The sequence below is a fragment of the Branchiostoma belcheri genome, unplaced genomic scaffold (genome assembly GCF_001625305.1).
Source record: "Branchiostoma belcheri isolate BF01 breed outbred unplaced genomic scaffold, Haploidv18h27 scaffold11, whole genome shotgun sequence".
NCBI classification, from domain to species: Eukaryota; Metazoa; Chordata; class Leptocardii; order Amphioxiformes; family Branchiostomatidae; genus Branchiostoma; species Branchiostoma belcheri.
Genome location: NW_017802491.1, coordinates 1,981,695 through 2,009,573, shown reverse-complemented (window position 1 = coordinate 2,009,573; position 27,879 = coordinate 1,981,695). Strand labels below are relative to the sequence as shown.

Sequence of the window (27,879 nt, the reverse complement as noted above, 5' to 3'; positions counted from 1 at the left end):
TAGGTCAGCTCCGTACTCTAGGGTAGGTATTCCCCGTCCTTTGTAGCCCGAACATCTCCTGTTCATGTTCTGTCAACAAGTTTTACAAACCGGATATCGTCATCAGTCCTGGCTACGCCATGTTAGCGTCATCATGGCCACCACTGACAAAGAAAACCTGGGTGGACGTTTTGAAACGGAGACTTCACGAGTCAAGGGACGGCTGGATCCCAGGTTTTGATATCTACCCGTCCATTGTGTTTATTAGTCGGTCCATCTTCCACCACTTGGGTCAGTTTCTCCAGGTTCTGAAGATATTACATGAACACGAGATTTGCCCCCCTCCCACGACATGAAACAGGATACATGCAAAATAGTGTGACATGAGGACGCCAACAGGGCATGGTAGTGAAAACATGACAGAATAGAACAGGTGATGATGTGTCACAAGACGTTACAAGAACAACACCTTCAAGCCAAGGCGTGTTACAGCTTACGGTGCTGATACATCTTTTGTCCTTTGTTTTCAACACATTAACCGAGGCTTTTCTGTTTCATCATCTTATGTAATCTTATCAAGTTATGTAACACTACAGCAAGTTTTGGTGCAGACCCCATTGGAAAAAGTATGTTTTAGGTAATTATTATCTAAAACATTTCTAATTACCTAAAACATTTCTGACCTTTTAAAGTTTCACATTGCTCCACATGAAATAGCTTTACAGCTGATTTCATCTACTTTCCATAAGAAAAGCACAGGCCTTTTAGTTTTATTCCCATGTGAATAAAAGAACATGTTAAAACATCATGGGTGTCTGACAAAAGCATGATGTGTCATTCACTTCCTTAGGGCAGACTACACAGGAGGAACCTGGAAGTTGTCTTGAGCAGTGATGGAGGATCACTGTTTCTTAGTATTATTAATTATACTATTAGACTACTTACTTCTTGAATCCCAGGGAAAAAGTAGTACTGGGTAGAGTCTAGTATATATTTACTTTAATCTGAAATTGGACAAAATAAATAAATGACTGTATATAAGTACAATAGTTTCACAGAATATTACCAAAAGTGACTGGCATTTGTTTGGAATGAATATTAATTATGTATGGATAATATTATGTTCTTGTGATGCTTAGTGTAACTATCTAATATTCTTTGACATGAAATATGAATACATGCACACATAGTATTTTGTCTCAAGACCTTCTTTATATCTTTACAGCCCCAGTCCATGCCAGATGTGTGGCAACACGACATGTTTGATGGAGGTGTTGGAGGGGGTGCACGGAGGGGGCAGCAGCTAGGGGGGGCAGGCAGTGGCATCTCCACAGGGGGGAAACTCCTCATATCTAACCTGGACTTCGGGGTTTCTGATGCAGATATCAAGGTGGGTCATTTAGATAGTCAGTTAGTGTTACCAGTCATGGGTTTTTCTATCTAAGATAAAAAAAAAACAAGAGGTTGACTGTGAACAAATTTTCTCTTCCAGTTCTCTCAAGAAACTCCTCTTACTGCACTGTACAACTGTTCATGAACTTTAATAAAAAACTAAATCCTTTTTCTGATAAACTAGAGCAGGTTACTTATAGATGAGCTCTGAGTCCAAAGCACTGTTTGGTAATAAAATACTTTTTTTTTAAAAATTGTAACTGTTTCCCCACCACAGGAGCTGTTTGCAGAGTTTGGGAACCTGAAGAAGGCAGCTGTGCACTACGACAGGTCAGGTCGCAGCCTCGGCACTGCAGATGTCGTGTTTGAGAAGAGAGCAGACGCCATGAGAGCCATGAAGCAGTACAATGGTGTACCACTGGATGGTGAGTGAAACAAGAAGTAGTCCAAAGTACTAATTATGACACTGTGTGTATTTGTGCTCACTAGATGCAATCATGAACAGTGCTGGACTTAGGCTAATGAATTTTCATGCCAAGAATGTTTTAGAGACAGAAGAAATATAGATGATGATGTTACAAAAGAAATTATGGTCTTTTGGAATGAAAGGTGTAATTGATTACGACAAATGTGCACATAATATGAAGACATACATTATCCTAACAACCCATGCTGTATTTCTGTCTGTAGGACGGTCAATGAACATCCAGTTGGTGACTTCAAACCTGGCAGCAGCTGGTGGTGGTGGTGGTGGCGGCGGAGGCAGTGGAGGTGGTGCCAGACAGGGGTAAGACTTGTGTGGTTGTGAATTATCTATTTCTGGAAAACTACAGGAAAGCTTTAGTGATATGAGACAAATGCGCATTTGACAATTATACATAATGTGTGCTGAAAGAACATTTTGAAGAGAGGGTTGTTGTATGTACAAAGGGTTGGCTACAAGAAAGGAGCAAGAGATTTATATTATGTTAAGCAATGGAAAAGTTTACTAGATCTAGTTCTTCCACTCATAATTATAACTCACTTAGTAGTTAGCACTGTTTCCTAAAGCACAAAGAAGTGATGCCCAGTCATCCATAATTACATGTTACTTTAACCTTCCCAGACTTCTTACAGACATGCAACTGTTTTGAAAATTCTGTCTGAAAGTTTCAAGTCTTGTATTTAGTAATGAAATCTAGGATGAAATTATTCGTTGAATAGATATTGAGAGTAAAAGGTCTGATACTAATGATATGGGAATATGAGTTGTTTGGGTTGGTCTTGCACATGTCCAAGCCTTGCCATTCCAAACATGGATACTTCCCAAGTGTGGGGACATGTGCCCTGACCTAGAGAAACACACAGGATCACCACATGGCAGGTTACAGGTGTTGGGCACTACAAGCTAGTGTTCCATGTATAACACTGCCTACAGACAACAAACATTATTAACTGTATACACTTTGTTCATGGCATGGTCTAATGGACAATACTGTTGCGATAAATTTTAAGATATCCTTCCTTAGTTCCCTGTATTGCCTACCTACCTTATCTCATCAGCCCATTTACTATTTAGTTTTTGTATTGCAAAGTTCATTGATTTTCAGTACTGTAATAATAATTTGCGTAGTACTTAACTCAGATATGTAAGCAATGTACAGGAACGAATTGGCAATCAATGTACTTCACATGCGAGAAACGTTTCCAGTTGAGTTGTTAGAATTGATTTTTGATGAAAGATATCAACTGGTGCCAAAAATACATGTGATAGGCTGATTGTCTAACATGAATTCTTGTGTCCACAGCGGCGGCAGCTACGGTGGGGGTAGAGGACGCGGGGGCAGAGGCCGTGGGTTTGGGGGCAGGGGACGCGGCAGGGGCGGCCGTGGAGGCAAGAGCAGAGAAAACATCTCAGCAGAGCAGCTGGACGCTGAACTAGATGCATACAATGCTGGGGTAAGGACAGATTACTCCATGAAAGATATTGGTAGATAGCAGTTTTACTCCGAGGATGTAACAGTGGTAATGTGTACTTTGTCATTGCACTGGTGTCATATGACATAAGAGAAATGAATTTCTTGTTCTTTAGAATAAGCACTAAATACCTCCAACACTTAACAGCACTGCACATTTGAGATAGAAAAACTTCTTTGCAAATCAAAGATGAAGGATTGATCATGTTTGCTTTAAGTTGTGGTTTTGTAAGAACTATGTGGTTCCTTGACGAAAGTTCAATAATCTAACCATTGTTTTCTCTTGCAGATGAACAGCTAGATAACTCGTGGATCAAGTGGGAGGGGGGCACATCCATCAATCCTTACTTCAGACCACAGTCCCAGATTAGTTGGTGTTCTACATGTACAGTGACTACCGGAAAGGATACAACAGAAATGCACATTGTAACAGTGGTCAATATTTTGTAATTCCTTGGTGTAGTCATGACCACTGTGTTTCCATTTTTATGTATGACAAAACAGTGACTTCAGAGCATATGTGAAAAGAACTTCCATCTGTGTTATATTTTAATCTTCACAAGTCACTCTTTACTACATGTATGGATCTAGTAGACTGTCATGAACATAAAAATTGACACTTCCAAAGTCTCATGAAAAGATTCGGTCATCAGTAGTGTCTTCATTTGTACTTTATTCCACTCATATAGTTTAGTACTATTGTAGGTATGTACCTGTTGTTGTAAACACCATATTCCATTATACTATTTTTAAGTTGTTAACATGGAAGAGAAGTAGAGAAGGAAGGAAAATCAAATATATCCTCAGCAATATGTTGATTTACGACATATTTTGAAACTGTACCTTGCCTACATAGAGAATTCTTTTGATTTTAATTCTATACTTTTTAACTTAGGAAAATTTGGGCACCTTGTTTTTTCTTAACCTTGTGATGTTAATGAACATTAGTCTGTATGTAAACATACATGTACCTTGTTGTGTTTAAATAGTGGGGAAACTTTGTTACAGAAAGAAATACACAAAGCAAACCTTGTCTCTCTTTATTTGATGAAGTGTGTCAGTATTTCTTTTTCCTTTGTAATAAATTACAGTTTTAAAAGGTGAACCAAGACTGTAGAAATGCTGTTCATTTGTGGCACTACTCAATGGATCAAAAACATTTAAGTTAATGCCTGTCTCGGGCCACAGTTTATAGGAGTAAAGAACTTGGGAGTTCTCAGTCGATTGTCATTGTAAGCTGAAGACTTCTGAACCAGTTTGGTGAAGACCTATGTCGGTAGTTTTACAGTGGATCTAAGGCTGACTTGATCTTAACTCCTGTAGGCAGCACCAACATTTTACATACCAACAGTTGAGTTGGTTATTAATGTTATAATAATAATGATGGATCAGGAATTTTAAGATATAAAAGTGAGTGAAAAGATCGCCAAGTACAACTGATGTAGATAGCTGGTGGCAAAATTGAGGACAGTCTAGGAATAGTAAACAGCAGGTCTGAAATAAACTTGCATAAACATTCCTGCACACCAGCAGCTATGGATCGAAAGGTGACAAAAACTTCATTGTAAACCTGAAACATGAGAAAAATGTTCACGTGATAGTACACATGCCGATGTCCATTACCATTGAGTTTTAATGAGGAGACACAAACTACTTTGGCACAGATATTTCAAGAAAAGCAGGCAACTTTGTAGGCATAAACTGTTGAACAGAACACTCTATAACCCTTTCTGTCTGAAAAGTTAAAGAAATCTTTGATATGATTCCCATAAACGAGCACGCAGTCACGACATGAAGCACTGCCAAAACGCCTGCGTTCCTGGGACTACTTTCTTGATCGCCCGCATTCCTCCGGGCTGTGCTTGGGCGGAAACGCGGAGGACGATCAGACGTAGAGCCCCATTTCCGGCCGCCATTTACCTGACATCAGGAGATCGAGGGGTGGAGTTCCCTGTTGTTTCTATCACAAGCTCTACATTCCAGTAAGTTTGTCACCTTCTAACTATTTCACTCGTACATTGCTCCACTTCGTGTGTAGTTTGAAAGCCTACAAGTTTAGAGGATCGCGTAGATGTTAGTGATTTTCTCTATGGGCGAAGTTTGGGTGGCCGTGCTTCGGTAGCCGACTTCCTTCCTTGGGGAGGGCAGCTGCAGGCATGCATGACACAATATCACGGGAGGGCCAAGTCTGGAAAATTCGAATTTTCTAATCGCCGGTTAGTTGTGAAACCCTTGCAGTATTTGTCCACAAAGTCGTGTTAATGCCGCCGATGTTTTGGGCCTGAAGTTGAACCAATTGAAGTTATAATTTTTATGAAATTATGCAACTCTTTAGGGCAGGTGTATTAATCGCAAATTTATCGCCGTCTAGAAAAATGTCGACCGTTCAACACAAATTCCATAAGATTGCAAAGTGAAGGTATGAAAAGTTTATCTCAATAATTACAATATTTTCCATGGTCGGATATTTCAGCAGTGCATCGTCGGTAAGATTTGCTTTGCACTTTTGTTCCCATTTTCCGATGGTTAAACAACACGACTGGTACAAATTTGATTGCCTTGCAAACATGATGTCACACAAGCGCTGTAAAAGGAGGAAGTGTTGCTGATAAATTATACAGGCGTGAGCTGTTGGTAATGGCATGTGCATTAATGTTAGCCTTTTCATCTTGTTTGTGCATTTTATATAAGATCAAAACAGCGTAATTTGAAGAAGAAAAAAAGCTCATATTTTCCTATTTGAAATTACTGTTACTTGAAATGAATGACATTTCAGTGCATGTATTTTATTGTTGAGTTGTAACGTTAACGTTAAACTTGAAATACGTTGCCATAGGTTAACTTATGATGTGTGAAATAGTGAAAGTTTTGTTGACCTGTATCTCATTACAAGGAAATTAATTTGTTAATTGACATGGACATCAATTATGAAGTGATTACCGGTAAATTAAATGTTACATGTGCAGCTGTGATCAAGCTATGAGCTTCCTTTTTTTTCAATTCAGTTAAGTTACAAAGGACCATGCATATCCCATTGAACTATTGGTAGTGCACTTAAGTAAACTCAAGTTCCCCCAAGAAGATTTTTGGTTGCTCCCTGACAGTTGAGGCTCAAGGTTCAGTCACAACAGTCCTAATGGAGTGTACTGTGGCATGAGAGAATAGTCACTAAAACAAACAGCACCCACTGTCAGGTCAGAGCAAACTGTTGGATTTCAAGTGGGGGTGGCATGATGATAGGGCAGTTGTTATGTATGTCCTATGGATTCTCATTTCCTGCATGTATCGTATATGATATGGATTATGATTCATTCCAGCAATTCTCAAGTTGAAGTTTTCTCATACTGCAGTACATGTATCACAAGTTATATATACTGTACTGTAGAGTTCTTCTGTATTTTAATATGGTAGAAGATTAGAAGCCACAACATAAGGCAATATAGCCTTATGTCATGGCTTCCTCTTCCATGCTGGTATGTTCATAAGTAGCACTATAGCTAGGATAGACTAGTAGTATGATTTTGGCACTAACTTATCCTGTGAACATAGCACCATGCTGTTTGATTTTAGAAGTTCTGAGCTGAGGTCACCCTTCTGAAATGGGTCATGGCAGTGTTTGTTTAAACCTGTGGGGTGCTGCTTACTGTGGAATGTGCCAGGCCTGGTCTACTGTACAACAGCCTACTGCTAGTAATCTGTGCTAGTAAATCTGTACTGCTGCCACGACTATAGACATGTTAAACTAATAACAAAGGGATCTGTAATGTAAGGAGTTATGTCACTGTTGGATGAATACTCACATGTATCATCAATAGGGAACTGTGACCTGACACCTGTATGTAGTGGTTGTTAGTATGGTATATATTGGCAGTGGTTTGATTGATATACAGAAATTCCCAACAGTACAGTTTCAGAGAATTGAGTCTTTGGCAGTCTAGTCAGTACCAGGTATTGAATTTGCTAGGTCTTTAATGAGTTCTACAGTATATCAGGCTATTGAGTCTACTTCTCAGTTCTGATGAATGAGTGCATTTCTATTCTAATGTACACAGTAAGTACCAAACAATATGTTTCTTGACAGCAGGTCACAAGTGCCGTCCCCCTGGCCTTTTGCTTCCTGGAGACCTTTTTCCAAGGGTTACCAATTTGGGCAGCGTTGTTAGGAGGAGATTGAGACGTTGTATTGTGCTGGCAAAGCCATAAATCTCTAATGACTGTTAAACACTGTCAGCCAATCATGTACTGCAGCTATTTGAGGACCAACTTGGATACGATCAGAGGGTATTTATTGGTTGTGAAGACATAAAGAACAGTTCGATTTCTCTTCCAGTTGAGAATTAGGTACTAATAGGACAAACTTTTGTTACTTAGCACTGTGAAAGAATTAACTGTAAGTACAAGTATTGTTATATCTGTGTTCAAGATCTAGTATTGTGGTTCAGATTTCCCCTCCCTTTGAAGTGTAGAGGAACATTTGTTTGTCTGACATACATGTCCTGTGATTTGGGTACTATCTCTCCATCAGATACATGATCACAGGAAAGGGCCACAGAAAATTGATCTTCCAGCCTGCTTGACTTCACAAGGTCACAGTTCATGGTTGGGAGAACTTAGTATTTGATCATGCACCCCCTGAAAAACACAGAAACATCTTGTACATTTTGTGTAGTGTCACAGGAAGTCCCGCTATGCCATGTTTCTTGTTGTGCCAAACTCGATTCTCATAAAAGATTAAAAAAGGAAACAGTTGCTTCCTTTCCGTGCATTGGAAGTTTGGAACATGGCCAAGTGTGTCACATCATCTGAATTGAATGAGAACATGGACAGCTTCTGTACAAACATAAAATGAATCTCATTCCATAAAAACTGAGAGAGAGCTGTCAACTGTTCCAGACAGCCAAGAGGCAATTTTGTAAATAGGTCATTAATTTTGAGAGAGATGCGATTGCTGTTTGATGTAACCCAATTGGACAGACATGAGAGTCAGTGATGTCTGCCTGATATACCCAGGGGATGCACCGAAAAGGTTGGATTTTCCCTGGTTGCAGTTAGAGCCCCAATAAAAGCTATGATGTCACTAATGCATTAGTCATAGCTGGTGATCACAGGGCTATATTTGTGTCTTTTGTAGCCTTATTCTGTCACTGGACTGATGGCAATAACATATACTCACGCTTTTAGTTTTACTGTTACATGGTCAGACAAGGTACTAGTACTTAGAATAAAAAGGCCTCTGTAATTTGTCTCCTGCATACATACTATTATGAATTCAGGCAGATTTAAAAGTAAACAGGAATTTGGTGACAAATTGAATTTTGCCTCCATGCCAGTAAGAAATTTTGCTGAAAGTCCTTTTTCAAATCAAAGGTCTCAATCTTGTGGCCTTTGAGCTTTTCTATTGAAGTTATGATGATTGCTTTTGGTAGACTAGAGGTGATGTGATTAGATTGCAGACACAGTGCAGAAGGCAACACTCCAAGATGAAATGGCAAGGTTATTAGTTTTACACTGGCTTCAGCACGTACCACATACAGAATAGTCTGTAGGCTGCGCATGTATTAATCATGGTGTCCATGTTGGAAAAGAATTTCACTGCTTTGTTTGTGCGAGTATCAGGCTGCTTGACTACAAAATTACCATCAGTCCAGAATATTATATTGATGTACATTTCTACTCATGACCTTTTAACAAATCCAAATTGAAAGGGAAAAAAATGTTGAAAATCTCTATGCTTAATATTTGCTTCTTGCTGTGGAAATAACATACTCAGCTAGCTCTGGGCATTCACAATAAACAAGATACCACAGCTGCAGAGTGAGCCATTCTTTTCTGCCATTTGCTTTGTAAACATGAAGTTCTGCATTTTGGATGAAAACTGCTATCAGGTACATAGATTTCCACTTAGCCTGGATGCCTCTCTGTTTAGGTTTGGTCTGATAAGATTTTCTTCTGTCTCAGTCTGTCATTATGTCTTTTTCTTGTATAATGGATGTGATCATCAACATATCTTTGTTGCAAATTGCAAGCTTTATTATATTTTTTGTACGTGTGAAGTAAAGGACAGGTCTTTTTATTACAATTCTTCTAGTGTCTCCAGTCGACCCGTGGTGGAGACAGACACTTCTCTAAAATTTAAGTCAGGCCATCATGTAACAGATGTTACATAGACATGTGCTGTACATTAAGATGTAAGTAGGTCAATGCCACTTGAAGATCTGAGGGTTCTGATTCCAAGATGGCTGATCTGAGTGATGTCTTGAGAGGCAGGGTCACTGGGGTGGTAGAAACCACGTCCTGCCAACTTCCCCCATGCCCCTGCTGGAAGCCATGTTTGAGTTTTTAAACAAACATCACATAAACATGATAGGCTACAGCGAAATAGTGGCAGACTGTACTCCATCCAACAAACAGGGCTAGAAAATCACAGGACTGGCTGAGATGTTTGTGAGAATTAACGCTGATGTGAATGCTGAAAATGTTGTTAATCCAGTTTTCTACGTTTGGAAGCGTATTCAAAGAGAATGTCAGCATGAGGAGGAAGTGTGTGCCAATATTCATTATGTCTCATAAAGCTAATCAGCCCGACTAGCTTAGATCAAGTAACCAATTGTAGCTCAAGTAACCAATTATATATGATTGGTGCCAGTTGTTAATAGTGGTACATTTGGTCCAGATACTGGTAGTCCTATGACTAACTTGGGTAAGTTGTGATTATATTAGTTCACACTCATAGGTATTGTAGTGACAAAGAATAAATAGTGCTGACATAATATTAATATGTTCAGTGTACAGTCATCTTGAAATGTTTTAAACACTGCCCCCTTCCTTATTGCAGTAGTACTACACCAAGATGGCAGACGAGCAGGAGCCCCAGGCCATTGCTGAGGGAGAGGAGGAACCAGAGGAGACTCCCGGCTACAAGACTCCAGCCATGAAAACTCTGGATGAAATTAAAACCCTGGACGCCGAGGACGAGAGTCTGAACACCTACAAGAGCCAGCTGGGTCTCCAGGATGTGTACGCCCCAGCCGGTGAGCTGCTAGTTTTAACATGGCAAAATTGAGTATGCCACTAGATAGGGAGGAAAGTATGGAATTTAGTTCATCTTGTTCATTCTGTTACATTTTAGAGCACAAGCTTGTATCATTGTAACTGTCTACATGATGATATGATTATCTGATGAGATGTGTCCTTGTTGTACAGTCTGTATTACTACATGTCTATAACTGTCTGATGATCCTTGTTGTTTCCTCAGATGATCCAGCCAGAGTAAGAGTGTTGAAGATGGCTCTGGTTGTGGGTGGTCGTACTGATGTGGAGTTGGACCTAACTGGAGGTTAGACACCGTTTTTTTTACAGTTTTTTTTATTTCTTTGGTAAATTTATATATGATTTCTGCAGTCATAGGAGAGTAATCCAAACAATAGGTGTACATGTTGTGTATATCTGAATTTGCATATCAATTTGTTTTTTTCACATTTAGTATGTAAGAAGCACATTCTGAAATGCAACCCTACATGTACTTTTACAGCGGACCTGAGCACCTTGAAGGACAAGCCCTTCATCATCAAGGAAGGGGTGGAATTTAGGATCAAAGTTGTCTTCAGGGTAAGTACATGATCCCTTGACAAAAGTTCTAATCTATATTCCTGAAAGCATAAAGAAAAATTTCTGTACAACTCATTGTCATATGCCAGGGTAAAAAAAGATGAAAAATTGAATGTTTTGCTGTTGTGTGCCATATCATAATGTTCTGTGAAGTGAAAACACATATTAAGAAATTATTTCTCATTATTGTTAGGAGTGAGTTCACAAACACCTAACATTAAAACTCTTTTGAAGAAATATCTTGTCACTCCACCATAGAGAAAGATAGGATTTATCATAACATTGAGAATTCATTGAGATCTTGTTACCCCATTTTTCCCCCAGTGCCAACATGAAATTGTGACGGGGCTGAAGTACGTGCAGACAAGCACCAGGAAAGGAATCAAAGGTGGGTACCTTATGTAACCCAGTAGTACATGTACTCTTATCGCACATACAGTCACATGGGTGATGCTTGTGTTGATGCATTTAGATTAATATACTAGAGCAAGACTGGCAGGTTATCATTTAGCATGCTGCTAAATGCAAGATGTTCATCACCACGAATCCTTACCCAAGCAAGCTTAAGAGGGAGGACAAGAAGATTTCACATTAGCCCTGTACATTGTATGGGATTGTAATATTTTCCTCACATCATAGTACATGTGTACTTATGTTAAGACCTCTACAGGGAAACATGATAGTTTGGAGCTATTTTATGTCCTGTAACACTTTCTCTTCTCTGTTAACAGTGGACAAGTCCAAGTACATGGTGGGAAGCTACCCGCCGGTGAAAACGCCACACTCGTACATGACCCCGATAGAGGAGGCGCCCTCCGGCATGGTCGCTCGTGGCCACTACAAGGTCCATAGTCAATTCACCGACGATGACAAAAACATCTACCTGGAGTGGGACTGGGCGTTCGACATCAAGAAAGACTGGGAGTAACACATGTGAACCATGTCTGCATAACTTACCATTAGACACATAGAGTAGTGAGAAGTCTAGTCATACTCACTTTTTTTCTTTTTCTACATCGATATTGACCTCTGAGCTCAGCTCCCAGTTCTCTTGTTGAGGCAGTGGCCAGCTTTTTATTTTGATGTTTCCAACAATTGCTGCCGAAAACAACTATTCCATTTGTAATCATTCATGTTGGAGTTTTCTTCACCAGCTAACTCCTGTGTGAGAGGATTGGTAGGTGAGCTCAGAGGCAGGTTGCATAGCTGTATAAGCTGTAGTGAGATTAAGGAGACATAAGTGCATTAAATCAACTGACAATGATTGGATGAGCAAAGTAGATACTTAAAACAACTGTATGGATGTCTGTGTCAAGATAATCACATGCTTGAGGTTTGCTGAATATTACTTCACCCACCAAACAAGGAGAGAAGCAAATTGCTCAGTGATTATATTGGTGCAGTCTAATCATCAACTTAAAACTTGTAGCAATGGAATAGGGCTACCAGCTTTGTGATCAAACTGCAGTTCAAATAGCAACTGCTTGATGGCATTGTTGACATACCTAATTTAACTTGCACCAAAGCTCTACATATATAAAGCAAAATTTCTGCCTTGTAAAGAATCCAACAGAATCCATGTTGTCTGACATTGATTTACAAGTTCTGTTGAAATTGTGGTACTAATTGGAATACATACCACCACACTATTTTGTATCAGAATCAGTCATCAGATTTTTGTAATGAAAGATGTGGCATTTCTACGTATCCATAATCTCAAGTATGTATGGTTTTGAGAAGAGATATTTAGCAAGCAATTATATTGTAAGAGAGATTGTATACATTGGGTGTAGCAGAAAGCATTTCTTATTGATTATAAAACAGTAGGATCCAGTGCAAGTTATGAAGTATACATGTAGTTTGAAATCGTTGCTTTGCTTCTTTGTATGTGTGAATGTGCCTACATTTAATGTAGTTTTCTTGTAATCCAGCTTAGCAGCACCAAATAGCTTTCAAGGGGATGTCAGAAAATTTATTTTGTCTCCTGGGATGCCCTCTCCTTTTGATGATCTGGTCATAACTCTTATCAATGTTTTTCCTATGCTGTGTTTAGATCATTTCTATATTCCAAATTAGAAACTAAACATACATTTTTGTACATCAATGAGTATCTCTTTCTGGATAATACACTCCAGTCTGTTGCATGAGATATGGATGGTGTATTTGAGTAGACTGCTCCAAATTCTGCTTCCAAACCACTTCCCCACTCATTGACATACAAGTGTTGACAAGACACTTTCTTGGTAAGGACCACAGATTGAAAAGCTGTGCAAAGGAAATGAATCAGAAATGTAATTTCTTGGTTCTGTCTCTTGTTGGCCATCAGGTGTCCACTTCTCATAATTCCAGCTGTAACAGTAAAGTTCCTTGGTGCACACAGTTTGATTAAAAATGAAGGGGAAGAACAGGAAACAGACACTAGAAGAAAAGTTATCTCCGATCTTGTTTGATTTGAGGAATTGTTATTTAGCATGGGAAGTGTGACCTGATTGGTAATTGAAAAACAGGATATTTCAGTCCGTCCAAACATTTGAGGCATTTGATAAAACATTCCTTAAACTTAAAATGCATATTTTACTAATGACCTGTCCCATTTTCTGTTAGTGAACTATGTCATTGGCCACATTTTAAACCCAGTGGTAGCAACAATACTTGGAACGCCTAATCCCTTCAACATGCTTTGAAAGATTCCACACTTCAGTTTTGTTGGACAGACCTGCTAGTATTTGCCTTTGTCATCACAGAATTGCTCTACACTTTAGTATTCCACTGATGACAGAAAAGTGCCATTTTTCGCTGGACAATTATGGGTGCTACAAATGAGTATGCACAACCCCATTGCTCCTTGTGTCAGCACCAAACTGCCAAGCCTGCTATGTACTTGTGGTTGTGACATCTGTGTTCATTTTCCTTGCTTTATGAGTTGTACATTCCAGTCAGGTGTTGTCATTTGTGCATTGAGAGTGAATCCACTACCTACTATGAACAGGCTGATAGTTTGGGAGTAGCCTGGTGTGGGTACAGTGAAGATAGTAGTCCATGCCATGTAATGCTAACAACAGGAATGTGTATTGTATGTCAGAGTGGGTAGATCAGTCTATTTTGCTTCGTGTACTGCTATGTATTAGACACTGGAAGAATAAAAATGAAGAGGCTGCAAATTGTCGTGTTGTTTGATTTGTACTTGGTGCAGCAAATTGATTCTCTTTTTTTCTGTGAATACTACAAGATAAAATTAACTGTACCATCCTATTTTTGCACAGTTAAGTCATAGTCTTTCAAGACTGACTGACAGACAGATAGACAAGATATCTTGCATATATATTAATAGTACTAGTATTATAGTACTACCATAATAGTACTAGTATTCACTTATATTCTGGTACCAGATATTATACTGCATTTCTCAAGCTGAACGTTTAGAGAACTTAGAAACAAAGATATTATAAACAATGTTAATGGTAATTATTAATACTGAAAACAGCTCAATGGTTACACACGTTATATTGTGAGTACCAATGAACTGTGACCTAAACCAGCTTCTTCTTAATTGGTGAATACTTCCTTACTTTCTAATTTATGTCTCACTCCACTCACAATTAGTTATTATAATCAGTAATATTTTGCATTCTCTCTCCTGTTATTACCTTCACCGAGAAGGTTATGTTTTAGCTGTGAGGTATAATGATCGTGTTAGGTGCATAGTATCTGTTATATTTACATTTATCTTAAACTATCACAATCAACATGGCACACTGGCCATAATTCATGTACACTGATAACCAGTAAATATTATGTACCATTGGCACGAGTCACTCAAAAGATTGCGGATACATGTACCTCCACAAGTTGGTAAGTATTGATATTCAAAGCCCGGCACTAAAGTGGATGATAATATAAACATTTGGCATTCCGCATGCCCTGAAAGATTTCGACTTTATTTCGTCTGCGCCTCTGGTGTCATTCTTTGGTGAAAAGTTATGTCCCTGAAATGTTCTTAAAAAAACTCAAATCGTCGTCCAAAAGTATTTAATGCTACGTGTGCAAGATGTCGGTTATCTGAGGAATGAATCCCCTCGAATTCATATTTTATGCTACATGTATACACAGATTTCTCTTTCATTTCTCACTGTATTGTTTTGTTGCTTCGTCGTAAGACGGGGGTGGCTCGTCGCCGGTCCATGCGGCAGGGGTGTACGGTGGGAGGACGGTGTGTACATGTGATGGGGCGGACGGTGACGTCGGCGATGGTAGGACAACCGCGGGAGGGTACGGCACCTGTTCTGTAGGTCGAGTCATCAGGGAAAATCTGCAATATCAGCAAAGAAACATGTCAGAGTGACTACGAGTCGTTCAAACACAATTAGAACAACCAGTCGAGGGGGGGATCTTCATATATAGTGAAGCCTGTGTATACACAGTGTATATATGCGAAAGGTTCATTGTTGCATGAATTTTCACGATCATATCTACCACAAACTTTGCTCATTTTTTTTTTGCTTCAAACAACTTCCGCGTGTCTACTACATGTACAAGTACCCTAGTAGTCAATTTCGACGTCATTTTGTGAATTTTTTCTTCAAGTATTATACGTAGGCATAGTCGGTCATACATTCATATTTTCGACTCTCTGACGACCATGTTGACGCACATAATATAAGGATGACTGAATTGTTACGTCACCTTGAGTATGAAGGGTAGGACCAGGTCTGGGCGGGTGCAGGTGCCGCCATGTTAGGCCGCTGCGACGTACTCACAGCTGGAGCAGGGCGCGCTGTAACCACCTGCCCGGCCGGTACTGCAGTCACCGTCCGGCCCACGTTCTGTGTAGTCCCGCCTGAGATCGGTGTGTCGCTGTGCCACTGCACACACCTCACCAGACACACCACGAAACATGCGGCCAGCATGAGCGGACCGATATACATCGCCGGGGTGACAGACTCGGTGGTAAATCCTATTGTCGTCACGATGAAGCCTCCTAGACACAGAGCAGCAGCAAAGAGGTTCTTAACCAGCTCCGGGTCCAGTCTCTGAGCGATGGACAGTCTGGTGGCACTCGTATCAGTGCCTGTTGTCGGGTACATGATTCCTGTCCACAGTACTCTTGTAGTCGTCGATGTCACAAAAGCTGTAGCCTTCTACTGCCACAACAGAAGCCACCAGCCATGTTGTATTCGTGATAATGAGTCATTCTAGTAACTAGCCATAATTATGGCACCCAAAATTCTTACTGAGAGACGGAATGTCTAGTAAACAGTCTTCAAAAAGTTTCAAATAGAGACTATTCGAACAAAAACTGTGGTGGTCCCTGAACGATTGTTCAAACCTGAGCTGCCAGGGCATGTCGGGATTGCCAACTAGTGCAAGAAACCCGAAAACTGCCGCAGGGCAGATCGACAGTCAGGTGATGTTGAGTACAACCTACCCATCCAGTTTACCCGAGCTTTCACGCATTAAAAGTGATGTGTGCATGAATATAGGTGGTGCTGGCAGGCTGCCACGGTGTTACACGGGCTCCTCGCGCGGTTCCCAATTAGGCTGGAGCTAGAGACGAAGAGAGCCCAAGATCCATCTGATGCGCTGATTGATTCCCCAAAAGTGAAACAAAGCGCAGCTGTGACAGAAGAATGATTACACTTCAGGGGAAATAGATTTAAGTTTGTCATTCGAGTATGTCATCTAAAAAGGGGTCAGGCATTACAGATTTTAGGTCTTTTCCCAAATTTATAATTAGTATGATGTATCTCCCTCCCGGGACAAGGAAATTGTTAATCAAACTACTTCTACTTTTTTTGTTGAGTAATTCTCCGTTTTTGTTCAACATTTCTCCGTTTTGAACCTACTCAACTGTGTCCGACTATGTTCCATCCACCCAGCTCAGTCGAGCAACATAGGTACGCATTAAATTTGACAGCAATTGAGTCAGATAATGCATGTTGCTACGATTATGTTGCTTTTATTTCAATAATCATTTTGGAATATAAGATACATACCTTAATTTTTATAGAAACTTTTTGCTTCATAAAAACTAATCTAAGGAAAATAAAATATAATCTCTGTCTTATAAGTCTAAAGTCGTGTGTGATCATAGAAGTCTGGATAAATATAGAGACGTATACATTGTTCTGTAAGGCACTTTATAGTGGTATTTGTAGGGTGTCTTTAGCACTTGTAGGTTAACGGAAGCCGACGTAACTAGTAATTTTCGATCAATAAAACACCATAACGATTCGGAGCGGTCCTAGCGGCGTGTGAAAGCATAACAGCAGTGTGTGTCAAATTTTACGTGCTTTCCTTCGATAATACATAAAGAATGACTTATTCACGTTTAAACTATTTCTATATAATAGATGAATCCAACTCTGCAATGTCCGTAGAATTTCTTTCAAAACGAGGCATGCTCCGCCTTGGCAAGGAACCAAAAACTGCCGGTATAGTGGGCTGGGGGAAGCGCGTATTTAATATTTCACAAGAGTCGGAAAGGTTCAATCGGCATCCGGTCACGACTAGGTGTTTATTCATTTCCTCCAATTTTACCTGTATACCGATATAACTTGACCGAGAGAGTAATCTTAGTACGGTGTGCCAACCGACACCCCAAAATTACCATTTTCCAAGAAAAACGGCTTAGCTAGCCCTTGAATTGGGCCCCCATTTATCTGGCTACAAAGAGGGCGTCACACGCTCCCAAGTCATCCTTGCTTATCTCAATCAAGCCTCAGGCTTACAATTGGAGACCACAACATCCACATTGCACTTGTCTGTAATGGTTCATGAGCCACTGTTGTAGAATGTGGATGTCCCTTGATGTTATACATCGTCACTTCTCTCGTGTATAACGTGCATAACTTCGTCGTAGGACGGCGGCGGGTGGACGATATCCTCGTCTTCCTCTTCAAACACGTCGTCCAGATCCTCAGACGAGGCGGTGTTGGTCGGGTCGACTGGGGTGTAGGACGGGGGAGGATGAACGATGTCCTCGTCCAAGTCCTCCAAGTCTTCCCTCGCGACCCAAGGGTCATAGTCGCTAGTAGTCTCACCAGTATCGGTGCAATTATCGTTTGGAATTTCGACAAGTGTTAGAACAACGCGCGGAGCTGGCGGAGTCTCCGCCGAGGACGTGGCCTCTCCAGGGCACTCCTCTTGATGTATAGTCGGCTGATCGGGGAAGCTGAACCTAGACATGCGGGAGAAAACATCAATTTGTATAAAAGATCGTAACCGGATAGGGGGTGAGTGATCTATGGGCCGTTTGCGAAGGAAATAAAATATCAACATATCAAATTACATGCCCGTACATGCGTGGCCGGCAGGTGACATCTAGGCCTTGATGAATAATGGCTTATTTTAACAATATCAATAACATGAAATTTGTATTGTTCAATTTTCCAGGGCATGATAAAATTTTCTATTAAAATATTTACGCTTCGTAAATCATTACGAAAGTAAGTATTCATCAATCATAAATATAATCTTTTTTGGGTGGGGGACCATGTTTTTCGCTTTTTTTTTTTCGTTTTTGCTTTTAGTTTTTCGGGATTTACGGGTGATGATTCAAGGAGCCATACACTACTCTCAAAGCAGAGCTTTTAATATATGGCCTTTTTTTGTCGCTAATCCCACCCGTCGGTGGCCGGCGACCTTCTCTGGCTAATGGATACTGCCTGGCGAATTTGATACTTGTCTTTTTACCACCGAAAGGGATCTGCTTGGAGATTACCATACACTAGAGTTTAACTATAACAGCTATGAAGTTTGCACAGGCCCGCCCACGCAAGAGGAAATGCAGATCATTCCATTCGGAGCTTTTGTGGGGGTCAAAGTTTGATATGGTTGTTTTGTTTGTATCTAACATTTGCCTTTATGACACATGTCACCGTTTTTGACATGAATACATACACGAGCGTGGATAAAAACTGAAGCTTAGTAGTTCCGTTCTTGCCTTTCTAAGTGAAAACAATGCATACGCGGTGTTAGTATACTGTATAGGTCAGTTTGTTTTGCTGTGCTCGTACCCTTGTTCGTATCAATATTGATACAATATGGGTAACCTACAGCGATTCGATGTGTAACGTTATTGAATATCACCTTGCCCGGGCAGTTTTTACTGTTTCAAATGAAGGGGAAACGAACGTAGCTTGTGGTGTAACAGCTGGTGCTATCCAAGGACGCACAGCCCCCCTCCCCCATAAACATAAGCTTTTAATACCTGTTTTCATCCTCGTGTACGATCGTATCGTAACTTGGCGGCGGTGAGAAGCTGGCCGGATCCGGGGAGGCCGGGCCGCAGTCTTCACCTAGTTCTACGTCAATTTCTGTGTCGTTCTCGTTATTCTGAATATAAAGGTTCCAACCACACGATAACAACATCAACAGTATAGAAACACCGATGGAGACCGGACCGACGATAAGGAGAGGGTCTCTTCGGGCGATGGCTTCGGGTTCGCCGTACCCGTTCGCCGTCATGATCGCTCCGGGTAGGAATATCAGGAATGCAACGAAGAAGAGAGCCATGGGGCCCGGGTTTTCGCACGGACATCCTCTCTGTGCCCGCTGGCCGAGTGTGCTGACCGGGGACAACACGACACCCTGTCCGCCCTGACGGGACACGTTCGCCGACACGCGGAGACGGCTGAACTCATGGCGCATTAGTCGGTTCCTGGTCCGGTAATTCTCGCCTCCACTCGGTCTGCCTGCCCGCCGACGCTCGTCTGGTCTCGTCCTCCTTCCATTAGACTGACCGTTGCCGTTGTGGCGCCGCCCTTTCCCCATTTTCCCCCATTCAGCTACTTACATGTAGTCCCACGGCGGGAAAGTTCACTGCCCTCCCCACGTCAAAAAAAGGGAAGTGCCGCCTATAGCCTTGGCGTCGCTATCAATCAGACCAAAGTAAACCTCCACAAAAGGCCTTTTCTTGCGTTCCAACACGGCCTTCTTCCCCTCATGATTACCACAGAGATTTGAGTCAACTCGGCATGTTGACAAGACAGTCTCGCGCGGCGCAGTTTTCTCCCAGTCGTCACGTAAACTTCTCGTCGAGCTCGACTCTACTTGAGTAAATAATATTTGCGTTACTCGTATGACCTTTGACACAGGGGCGTCTGGAAGTAAAGCACTTGGTTCAAATACGTGCATCAGTCGTTCGCTGAAAACAAACTAGCTGATGCAAAAGGTATCAAAGCAACATATTTGTATAGGTTCACTGAAGATGCTTATTTGAAAAGTAACTTGTAAAATTATGTGCTTTGAGAGCAACCATATATACATCTGGGTGCCGTCGCCTTCTTTGCTATTGTTTGCAGAAACAGGATATAGTTTTACAACACATTTAATTGGTGTAACAGTATGGCCGTACGTTCATACACAGGAGACCAAAACAGACACGTTCACTAGTATTAACTACTCAAAATACTTTATTCAACGTACCATGGGCTATCTTATATTTCCTAATGGCTTTATATCCCGTTTTCATACTTGTGAGGTTAAAATACTAGTAGTACGAAGGTTCTAGTAGGAAGGTTTCAGTTCACCAATGGCACGATTACAAGATGACTGTTACTATGAGAGTAACTTGAGTATGTGATGGTACAACTTGAGTAACAATGCATTTTGAGTTTTTAATGTTTTCGCAGTCGACGTCAGTAACAGTCACATTTTATGAACATTTTACATCTACCTTTACATCATAATTAATTACATGACGCTACCTGAGAACGTAACATGAACGGGAGTAACGTTACTGATATAACACCACTTCAAGGTTATGTACACTTGTTTGATTCATGGAAGACGAAGTCATAACGAGACATGTCAGATATCTACTCTCAGACAATTATGTAGATATGTATCTAGTCGTCAATAATTCCGTGGAGGTAGAATCTCCAATCCTACCTCCATGATAATTAATAAGTAATGCAAACTGATAGCGACTTCAACACTCAACATATACATGTCATGTACACAGTCACACAGATTATCAGTTTACAAATGTTGTATATTATAGAGAATATATAGTCCATAGTCAAAACTCTTTCCATACATGCTTCTTGAGCCAATGTACAGTATAGCGTATTGAATTATCAGAACGTTTCAACTTGAACCCAAGTCAAAAAGGTTGAGTCCTTCAAATTAAACTCCTTCTCAGTTTATAGTCACGCCATTTTGTACAGCGCCATCTCCCATGATAGTCGCCAAGCTGTATTTGCCGTCGGTGTGGACAATGTAAATGTGATAATATCTTCGGGAAAATTGGAAATTCCTGGCGACACTACTGATCACTGAAGCGCGAACGGATAAAGTGTTCCATGCCCTGTGCTAGCTCCCTGTGCTAAGCCTCAACTTTAACAATAAATGTCTAAGATAAACTCTGTGGACGTGCGTGTATACGGAATGAGTATATTGTATAGCTGCATGTCAAAATGCTGGTATTAGTCTCAGGCAGACAGAGGGTTTGCAGCAACTCTGCGTAGCTAGCAGCAGGGCTCGAAATTCATTTTGGGAATAGGTGCACTGGTGCAGCCAACCTAAAAAAATTGGGTGCACAAAAAAACTTGTTGGGTACTATTACAATGCTTTTATTATTTTTCTGACTCTTGTTAAGAATATGCTGTATAGTACTATACGTTTGACATTTTTACACATGTAAACCTACGAAAATATTTGGGTGCACCAGAAAAATAGGCACACAGGTCCAAATTCGGGTGCAATAATAAGGTGCAAATGCACCCAGTATTTCGAGCCCTGTAGTAATAAGGTTAGTTCCACATGAAGCAGGTGAAGACAGTGTGGGCGTGGATGTACGTCCAGATCCACTAACACATTATTGGTTTAGAGATGATCATGATTCGTTTTGCATCGTCCCTTTGCATCGACCTTGTCTGACTGCATTAGCTTTTGCGCTTAAGAAAATAATCGAAGTCTTCTTTTTTTTGTTAAGATTACGAGAACGTCACAATTGGGTTCTTTGAATCGCAGATTTGACGACGTCCTCGTAAGATGGCGGGATCTCGTCTTGAGATGCTCGGACGTTGGTTGTGGAAGATGCTCGGACGTTAGTTGTAGGAGATGCTCGGACGTTAGTTGAGAGAGATGCTCGGACGTTAGTTGTGGAAGATGCACGGATGTTAGTTGTGGGAGATGCTGCTCGGATGTCACTTGTAGGAGATGCTCGGACGTTAATTGTGGGGGATGCTCGGATGTTAGTTGTGGAACTGCAGGATTTCAGCGACAGACGGTCGGACAGGCGGTCGGCTCCTCCGGGTTTTTTCACCTCCGTGGCCGCCCTGTCGTCACGTTTGGGCGCTTCCAAACGCACAATCAAGGGACTAGGCGGGAGTAGAGCAACGAGATTTCTGAGGGGGAAATATTAAAAAAAACTAATAAAAAAGCGCCCAATTTATCTTGTCCTTACCAAAGGTCAGACTGGATGCTTAGGTAACTGAAATTGATGCACAGAAGCGATAGTAATGTATCAGGTCAGACAGTTTAGAAACCTGAAATCTACCTAACTATAACACGCTTATCAGTGAGGTCTTTCCGACATGCGTGTGTAACATATGTTCTACGCGTCAACATTTGAAACAGCGTCGCAGATAGGAAAAAACGTCCCCCAGGGAATGACTGAACATCGAAAAAGTTTTCTAATCTTGATCAGAAGATGCATCGATTAATAAAGACAGGAAAAGGGAGTCATGTTTCAATGTGACTTATGGGGATGAAATGGAGATGAAGAGATTGGAGCGGCCGCCCGGAGGTAGAACGTCGGCTTCTTTCATCTCTCGGAAAAACCACTTAGATCGAGATAGAATATGTCAATGGCAAGCAATTTGTATCCATTCCTACCACGACGGCTAATGCTGATTTAATTACGTAGAGGTCTTTGATGTAGTTTAAGTAATATATGCCCCAGATCTATTTAGCCGACGCATAACGCGGTGGTTTAGTTTGAATTAAAAGGAACGTCCTATTGTATCGACTTAAGAGTAAGTGTGGCTAAACGCCCTCAGTGCGTGTGAGTCTGAGGGGATTACTAGCTGGATATCCCCAGAACACCACATAATTTTGGAGAATTGGATCACGTATTGCAGAATGTGCTTCACATGTAAAGGAGAGTTGTATGGTGGCTAACGTTGGTTGAAAAACGCGGCGGACGTGACTGAAAGATTAATCACACAGCTTTGGAACGACGCCGCGACTTCATGGACGCTAAATGGCTGATTAATACATCAATTTTGCGGTGATTTTTTTGTCATTTTCTCATTTCAAACCGTTTATGACGATCGGCGCTCATAAACACAACACTTCTGGTTCACCCCTTTTGACGCGCGTATAGGAATTGCTGTACATAGACTATAAAGTCTGAATATATCTCAACAGGTAAGGCATGAGGCACATATTCCGTTACAAAACGTGCTTCTATATCATTAGTATGGATACTATGGCATTTACCTTGACGAACCGTGGGTTGGAGACGGTCCCCTCAGCTCGACTGGGGACGCTGCTGGAGCTAATGAAGCTGAAGAAGCGGCTGTGACCAGCTGGCAATCCCCCATCTCCCGTCCCCCATCTTCACCTGCTCCGGAGCCTTTTTTCCACTTGGCCATACTCAGACAGCAGTTGATTCCTGTCTCCCCCAGAATGGCGAGCAGGCCGAGAGCGATCATAACTTTCCCTCCCACGGAGGAGAGATAGTCGTTCTTCAGTACGAATATTCCTCCCGCTAGGAACAGGATTCCGAGGAAGGAGACCCAGCCCGCAAAATGTTTGGGCACGGGGTTTCTGAAGACGAAGGGCGTGCCCTCTTGATGAGACGACGAACAAGGCTGCGACGGCTGCATTTTTACGCCCGAAACAATCTCCGGATCACTCCAAACCGAACCCCATCCTTGTCGAGCCTGGATGCACACTGATGTTGTTGTTGAGCAAGAGATTTTTTTAAGTACGTTGCGTCGGGCTGGCCTCAGCACGATATATCAAACGCCTGTATTTAGTCACAGAATACTAAGTACGAGAATGTTCCCCGACTGACAACATATGCCAAAGAAAAACCTTAAGGTGCATGCATGTAGGCTACAATATAGTAAACACAGAAATCAGTAGCAATCCAAACACTGTACAACTGAGGCAAATAGATTTATAAAATAAAATTTAAGTCTGCAATCACTTTGAATTCGCAGATTAGATTATACGTAGCAATTTGTACATATGTTCATCATATAGAAATTACATCATTATATACATTTATGTTACACTAGAAAATTGCAATCATCTGTATTGGCAAAGCTGACTTGGAAGAACAAGTAATAGATTGAGGACAAGGCAAATTACCTACAAAACCACAATTTCTTTATAACAAAAATGAATGCGATGTGTCGCAAATTAAATACAAAACCACAATTTTATTGCTAAAATGAATGCGGTGTGTAACGAATTAATTTCCTTTTTATTACAAAAGTGTAGAAAACTAATTGCAAAGCTACGTCTTCTTCTTACAAATTGAATGCGAGGTGTATAATGCTTGGCTGCACAAGTTCGTTTGAATGTTCAAACACCTAACAGAACGGGTCATTGACTGCAGAGGTCTATTTGCCTACTGCCACTCTTTAATGCTAGCAAGGAATACAAATAGATTTGTAATGCGACATATGCTCAGAAAATATGGAAACACAGTATTTATTTTCTCCAGCACCATACATGTAGCATTCTAATGAATACCATTAGCACATCTAAGCCTTTTAGATCTCACCATGAAAATAAGACAATTCCTGAGAGGTTCGACTTTAATTTGACACAGCATCCTCGTAAGATGGAGGAGGCGGTTCGTTCCCGGCATCAGGCCGGGTTAGCGGGACGTCCTGCGGCGGTACGGCTGGGTACTGCTGAGTGGAACGAGCTTCGCGGTACGTGGGAAGGTCGGCGCCTTGTGAAGTAGCGTTCTGTCCGCCATTACTCGTACCTGGGCGGGAAGGTGTGTTGGAATTCGAAGTGGCAGCAGTAGTTTCGGGATACAAGCTGCAGAAAAAGGGAACGTAAAATGTGGCGATACGCCGGTTTACAAGAAACGATAGGTTGCAAATTAAGCGCAGATTGAAAGTACAGACAGCATGAAGAAGTACTTGTGAATGAACGCCCCATATATTTGCTAACCCGTTTTTTCATTACCTAGTATGCAAATGTCTTACAATATACGTAAGTCACATTTGTCAAAAATATGACATTCAAAAGAATCCCATACACAACAGAGGAACAACAAACTTTTATGACAGACTTGATTGAACAAACGAAGATACTGTGGTTTTGTAGAAAATTTATGTGCTTTACGTCTAACGTCTTATACTTCAGAGATATAAAAGATACCAAGTCAGCCGACTTCACTTGTATGCGGATCCTGGATCGTTGTTTAATGTGGTCTGCGTTGTACTTGTATACTGAAATGTACATCCATGATCACTATATCCAAGCTCTTGCATTTGGTGACAGTTTAGTAACCTGTCTGCCTGGCAGTGTCTGCCTACTAATTATTCTAAGCTTCCACCCACCAGCTAGTCGGCTATTGGCTAGTACTAATACCTTAGGTAACTGAGCTATTTCCCAAATTAACGTTTGGCATCATTGTCATGTCTGTTACTGTTTTTTTTCCATACTTTTAACCTTCACCTTATTCAAAATACCTTCGGAAACTTCATGAACAGATAAAGAAATGAACGCGTAAACTATTGCTACATGCACGTAACTTCAGTATCAATTCACCTGTTGCTGGTCTGACAAGGCTGTTATGTAGAATAGTACCAGTAATGTTTAGACCAATATTTTCTTGGCACATTGTCTTCGTGTACGTAAATGGCTGTACAATGTATTATATAAAGGTGTTGACACTCGGATACGTACTTGAGAAGTGCGGTAGGGGGTACCCCAGGTCGCCGTTGGTTGGCCCGTCTCCTGTTTTCGTTCTGAATGCTCACACAACAGTTGAACACCGGGTAACAGATTATGACTGGTAACGGCAGCACTGCCAACACTATGCCTATCGCCATGGGTTCCACACTGAACGCAAGCGCCAAACCCACGCCCAGCCATACCACTGCCGCGATGAACACGTAGCGAGCGTATCGTAGTCGTTTGTCGTCTTCTTCTAAGGCCTGAAATGTGCGCCATCCGATCATTTTACGACATTGTACTTTGTACCAACGTTACTGGTCGTGCTGTTGTCACTGTTAGTAACACATTTCTTCGTGCTGTAGAGTAAGAACTGCAGTGTAAGTTAACGTTGAGTCGACGGGTTTACATTAATAGAAGGATTTGGTGCGACGTACTGAGTTTGACTGAATGTTGTTCAATGATCTTCAAGTCGGACAGCCTCTGTAACCGTGAAGCGCTTCCGGGTTCGAGCGGAGTGGTCTCACATCGCAGTTCTGTTCGTTGTTTACGGACAGGTGTCAGCTAGGTAACCATAAAAGTAAGGCCTTTTCATGCTACGTGGTTAGGTATTCTGTCCACTACCGCATTTTTTTGATACGTATAGATCATGGCATGCTTAGGTATAATGCGCTATTACAATTCTAGCAGCGCTTTGAGGTGAAGTAAGCTAGGTGCAGTACGATTAACCTTTGCAATAAGTCATCCGTGACAAATAGCGCACGGAATGAACCAGTACCCTTCCTCATTATAGTCACAGTTTATGTACTAGCTTACCCGTTAAGTTACGGTTAACTCTTTCTTTTTCTAATATTTCACTACTTTTTTTTGTAGCACCCTTGTAGACGTTGTGAGGCAGGCGATATTGTGGACCGTTCAATGCCATGATCATTGGAACTGCAATGTGAGACAATGTACACAAGGCTGTAGGGAGAGGAAAACAGCAAGGCGGCCGTGACACCGTTTCGGACCCACGTCAGCCATGTCCACCATCATTCAGTGGCGCTGTTTCGCGCCAACAGAGGACGACGACAAGCGGCTAAAGTACGCTCGCTACGTGCTGATCTCGGCCGTGCTTGTCTTGTTTGTCGGCTTGGTGCTGTGTGTCGCCCTCCCCTCCCTCTGGGGACTGTCCCTGGTCCTACTGGCCCTGCTGGTCATGTTTGCTGTAGCCATGCTCAACTGTTATGTGACCCTGCAGAGGAGACAAGAGAGACTTCGGAGATCTGAGGCGGCAGCAATGCATAAGTACGTATCGTGTTACCTCACTATTTAGTAAGGGCAGGTCAGCACTACAGACAGTATTGCCACCTGTATGGTTATCTAGTCAAAACAAATTAAGATAGAGAATAATGTCTTGACTTCTTGAAGCATGGAAATTCACTATTGTTATATCTTGGTTCCATTTTGAAGCATTCTGCAGAAAATTTGTCTTTCCTGTCAACAGTGTTTCCTGACAATTGTACAAACGGGTATTTTCTAAACAACTCCGGAGGTTTAGAACGGTTGTCTGTTTGCCCCGGGCTACCCCCAAAACTAGAGGGTGTTAGGTGTTAACTAGAGCGCCCAACAGGTTATAGATGTGAGGAAATAAAGAGTGCATACATCTGTTATGTGTGTTGGATTGGATACTACTAGTTTTTTTATTAGAGACAACTAGTTCTGAGACGTTCTAAAAGTGCTCTATCTCAGTTTGCCCGTAATGTGAGAAGGCAATTTCTGTGTATTAACGTATATATCTGTCAACATGTATTCCCCCCATCAGCTTGTATGCCGAGAGCGCTACTCCCACCAACACTGGCACGGGCCGGGCCACGGGTACGGGTAACAGTGCAGGAGACGATACGTTACAGGTTGATCTGCCCACCTACCACGAAGCCCGGTTTCAGACGTACCCAGCCGTACCGCCGCCTGACGCCCCGCCGGTCCGCCCTGATGCAGCCGGCAAGCCCGAGCCGCCGCCTCCGTCTTACGAGGATGCTGTATCCTCATAGAGATAAAACACGTCGGGTACAATCATCTACTCAAGTAT

At 41.5% G+C, this 27,879-nt stretch overlaps 6 protein-coding genes across 7 annotated transcripts in view; 3 read left to right on the top strand and 3 right to left on the bottom strand.

Annotated features, from left to right (window-relative positions):
* The window catches only part of LOC109486320 (THO complex subunit 4-like), a 4,770-nt gene extending 339 nt beyond the window's left edge, over window positions 1–4,431 (top strand). Inside the window, 6 exon segments of the mRNA XM_019790140.1 lie at window positions 1–22; window positions 1,205–1,369; window positions 1,649–1,796; window positions 2,062–2,158; window positions 3,159–3,309; window positions 3,616–4,431. The exon segment at window positions 1–22 is cut by the window's left edge and continues 50 nt beyond it. Of these exon segments, the coding sequence (XP_019645699.1) occupies window positions 1–22; window positions 1,205–1,369; window positions 1,649–1,796; window positions 2,062–2,158; window positions 3,159–3,309; window positions 3,616–3,627 (595 nt within the window). The 3' untranslated portion in view covers window positions 3,628–4,431.
* A 756-nt stretch (window positions 4,432–5,187) lies between these two features.
* LOC109486259 (rho GDP-dissociation inhibitor 1-like) lies at window positions 5,188–14,095 on the top strand. Of its 2 annotated transcripts, none has more exons than XM_019790011.1 (6): window positions 5,188–5,308; window positions 10,162–10,357; window positions 10,582–10,662; window positions 10,858–10,934; window positions 11,259–11,322; window positions 11,666–14,095. In XM_019790011.1, the coding sequence occupies exons 2-6, from the start codon at window positions 10,177–10,179 to the stop codon at window positions 11,860–11,862; spliced, it is 600 nt and encodes a 199-aa protein (XP_019645570.1). In that variant the 5' UTR covers window positions 5,188–5,308; window positions 10,162–10,176; the 3' UTR covers window positions 11,863–14,095. The 2 variants fall into 2 exon arrangements, with proteins under 2 accessions (XP_019645570.1, XP_019645580.1); XM_019790021.1 differs by having other exon boundaries at window positions 5,218–5,308; window positions 10,165–10,357.
* Window positions 14,096–14,288: 193 nt separating this feature from the next.
* Window positions 14,289–16,814, bottom strand: LOC109486482 (translation initiation factor IF-2-like). Its single transcript, XM_019790315.1, has 2 exons — window positions 15,618–16,814; window positions 14,289–15,243 (listed from the first exon to the last, which is right to left on the bottom strand). Exons 1-2 carry the CDS (start codon window positions 16,016–16,018, stop codon window positions 15,054–15,056), a joined length of 591 nt encoding a protein of 196 aa, XP_019645874.1. The 5' UTR covers window positions 16,019–16,814; the 3' UTR covers window positions 14,289–15,053.
* Window positions 16,815–17,429: 615 nt separating this feature from the next.
* LOC109486410 lies at window positions 17,430–20,017 on the bottom strand. Its single transcript, XM_019790248.1, has 2 exons — window positions 19,144–20,017; window positions 17,430–18,111 (listed from the first exon to the last, which is right to left on the bottom strand). Exons 1-2 carry the CDS (start codon window positions 19,704–19,706, stop codon window positions 17,745–17,747), a joined length of 930 nt encoding a protein of 309 aa, XP_019645807.1. The 5' UTR covers window positions 19,707–20,017; the 3' UTR covers window positions 17,430–17,744.
* Window positions 20,018–24,097: 4,080 nt separating this feature from the next.
* Window positions 24,098–26,139, bottom strand: LOC109486553. The gene is made up of 2 exons (XM_019790397.1): window positions 25,821–26,139; window positions 24,098–24,944 (listed from the first exon to the last, which is right to left on the bottom strand). The coding sequence occupies exons 1-2, from the start codon at window positions 26,093–26,095 to the stop codon at window positions 24,713–24,715; spliced, it is 507 nt and encodes a 168-aa protein (XP_019645956.1). The 5' UTR covers window positions 26,096–26,139; the 3' UTR covers window positions 24,098–24,712.
* Window positions 26,140–26,319: 180 nt separating this feature from the next.
* LOC109486558 lies at window positions 26,320–27,873 on the top strand. Its single transcript, XM_019790410.1, has 3 exons — window positions 26,320–26,388; window positions 26,682–27,095; window positions 27,613–27,873. Exons 2-3 carry the CDS (start codon window positions 26,830–26,832, stop codon window positions 27,839–27,841), a joined length of 495 nt encoding a protein of 164 aa, XP_019645969.1. The 5' UTR covers window positions 26,320–26,388; window positions 26,682–26,829; the 3' UTR covers window positions 27,842–27,873.
* The last annotated feature ends 6 nt before the right edge of the window (window positions 27,874–27,879 follow it).

Coding starts and splice junctions, on each gene's coding strand:
- LOC109486410 (XM_019790248.1), bottom strand. CDS start 19,706: ATGGGGAAAGGGCGGCGCCACAACGGCAACGGTCAGTCTAATGGAAGG. Junction 18,112..19,143: donor GTACACGAGGATGAAAACAG/GTATTAAAAGCT, acceptor CCGCATGTCTAG/GTTCAGCTTCCCCGATCAGC.
- LOC109486558 (XM_019790410.1), top strand. CDS start 26,830: ATGTCCACCATCATTCAGTGGCGCTGTTTCGCGCCAACAGAGGACGAC. Junction 27,096..27,612: donor GAGGCGGCAGCAATGCATAA/GTACGTATCGTG, acceptor TCCCCCCATCAG/CTTGTATGCCGAGAGCGCTA.
- LOC109486482 (XM_019790315.1), bottom strand. CDS start 16,018: ATGTACCCGACAACAGGCACTGATACGAGTGCCACCAGACTGTCCATC. Junction 15,244..15,617: donor TCCTACCCTTCATACTCAAG/GTGACGTAACAA, acceptor CTGATATTGCAG/ATTTTCCCTGATGACTCGAC.
- LOC109486553 (XM_019790397.1), bottom strand. CDS start 26,095: ATGATCGGATGGCGCACATTTCAGGCCTTAGAAGAAGACGACAAACGA. Junction 24,945..25,820: donor CCCCCTACCGCACTTCTCAA/GTACGTATCCGA, acceptor CTTTTTCTGCAG/CTTGTATCCCGAAACTACTG.
- LOC109486259 (XM_019790011.1), top strand. CDS start 10,177: ATGGCAGACGAGCAGGAGCCCCAGGCCATTGCTGAGGGAGAGGAGGAA. Junction 10,935..11,258: donor GGATCAAAGTTGTCTTCAGG/GTAAGTACATGA, acceptor TTTTTCCCCCAG/TGCCAACATGAAATTGTGAC. Junction 11,323..11,665: donor CACCAGGAAAGGAATCAAAG/GTGGGTACCTTA, acceptor CTCTGTTAACAG/TGGACAAGTCCAAGTACATG.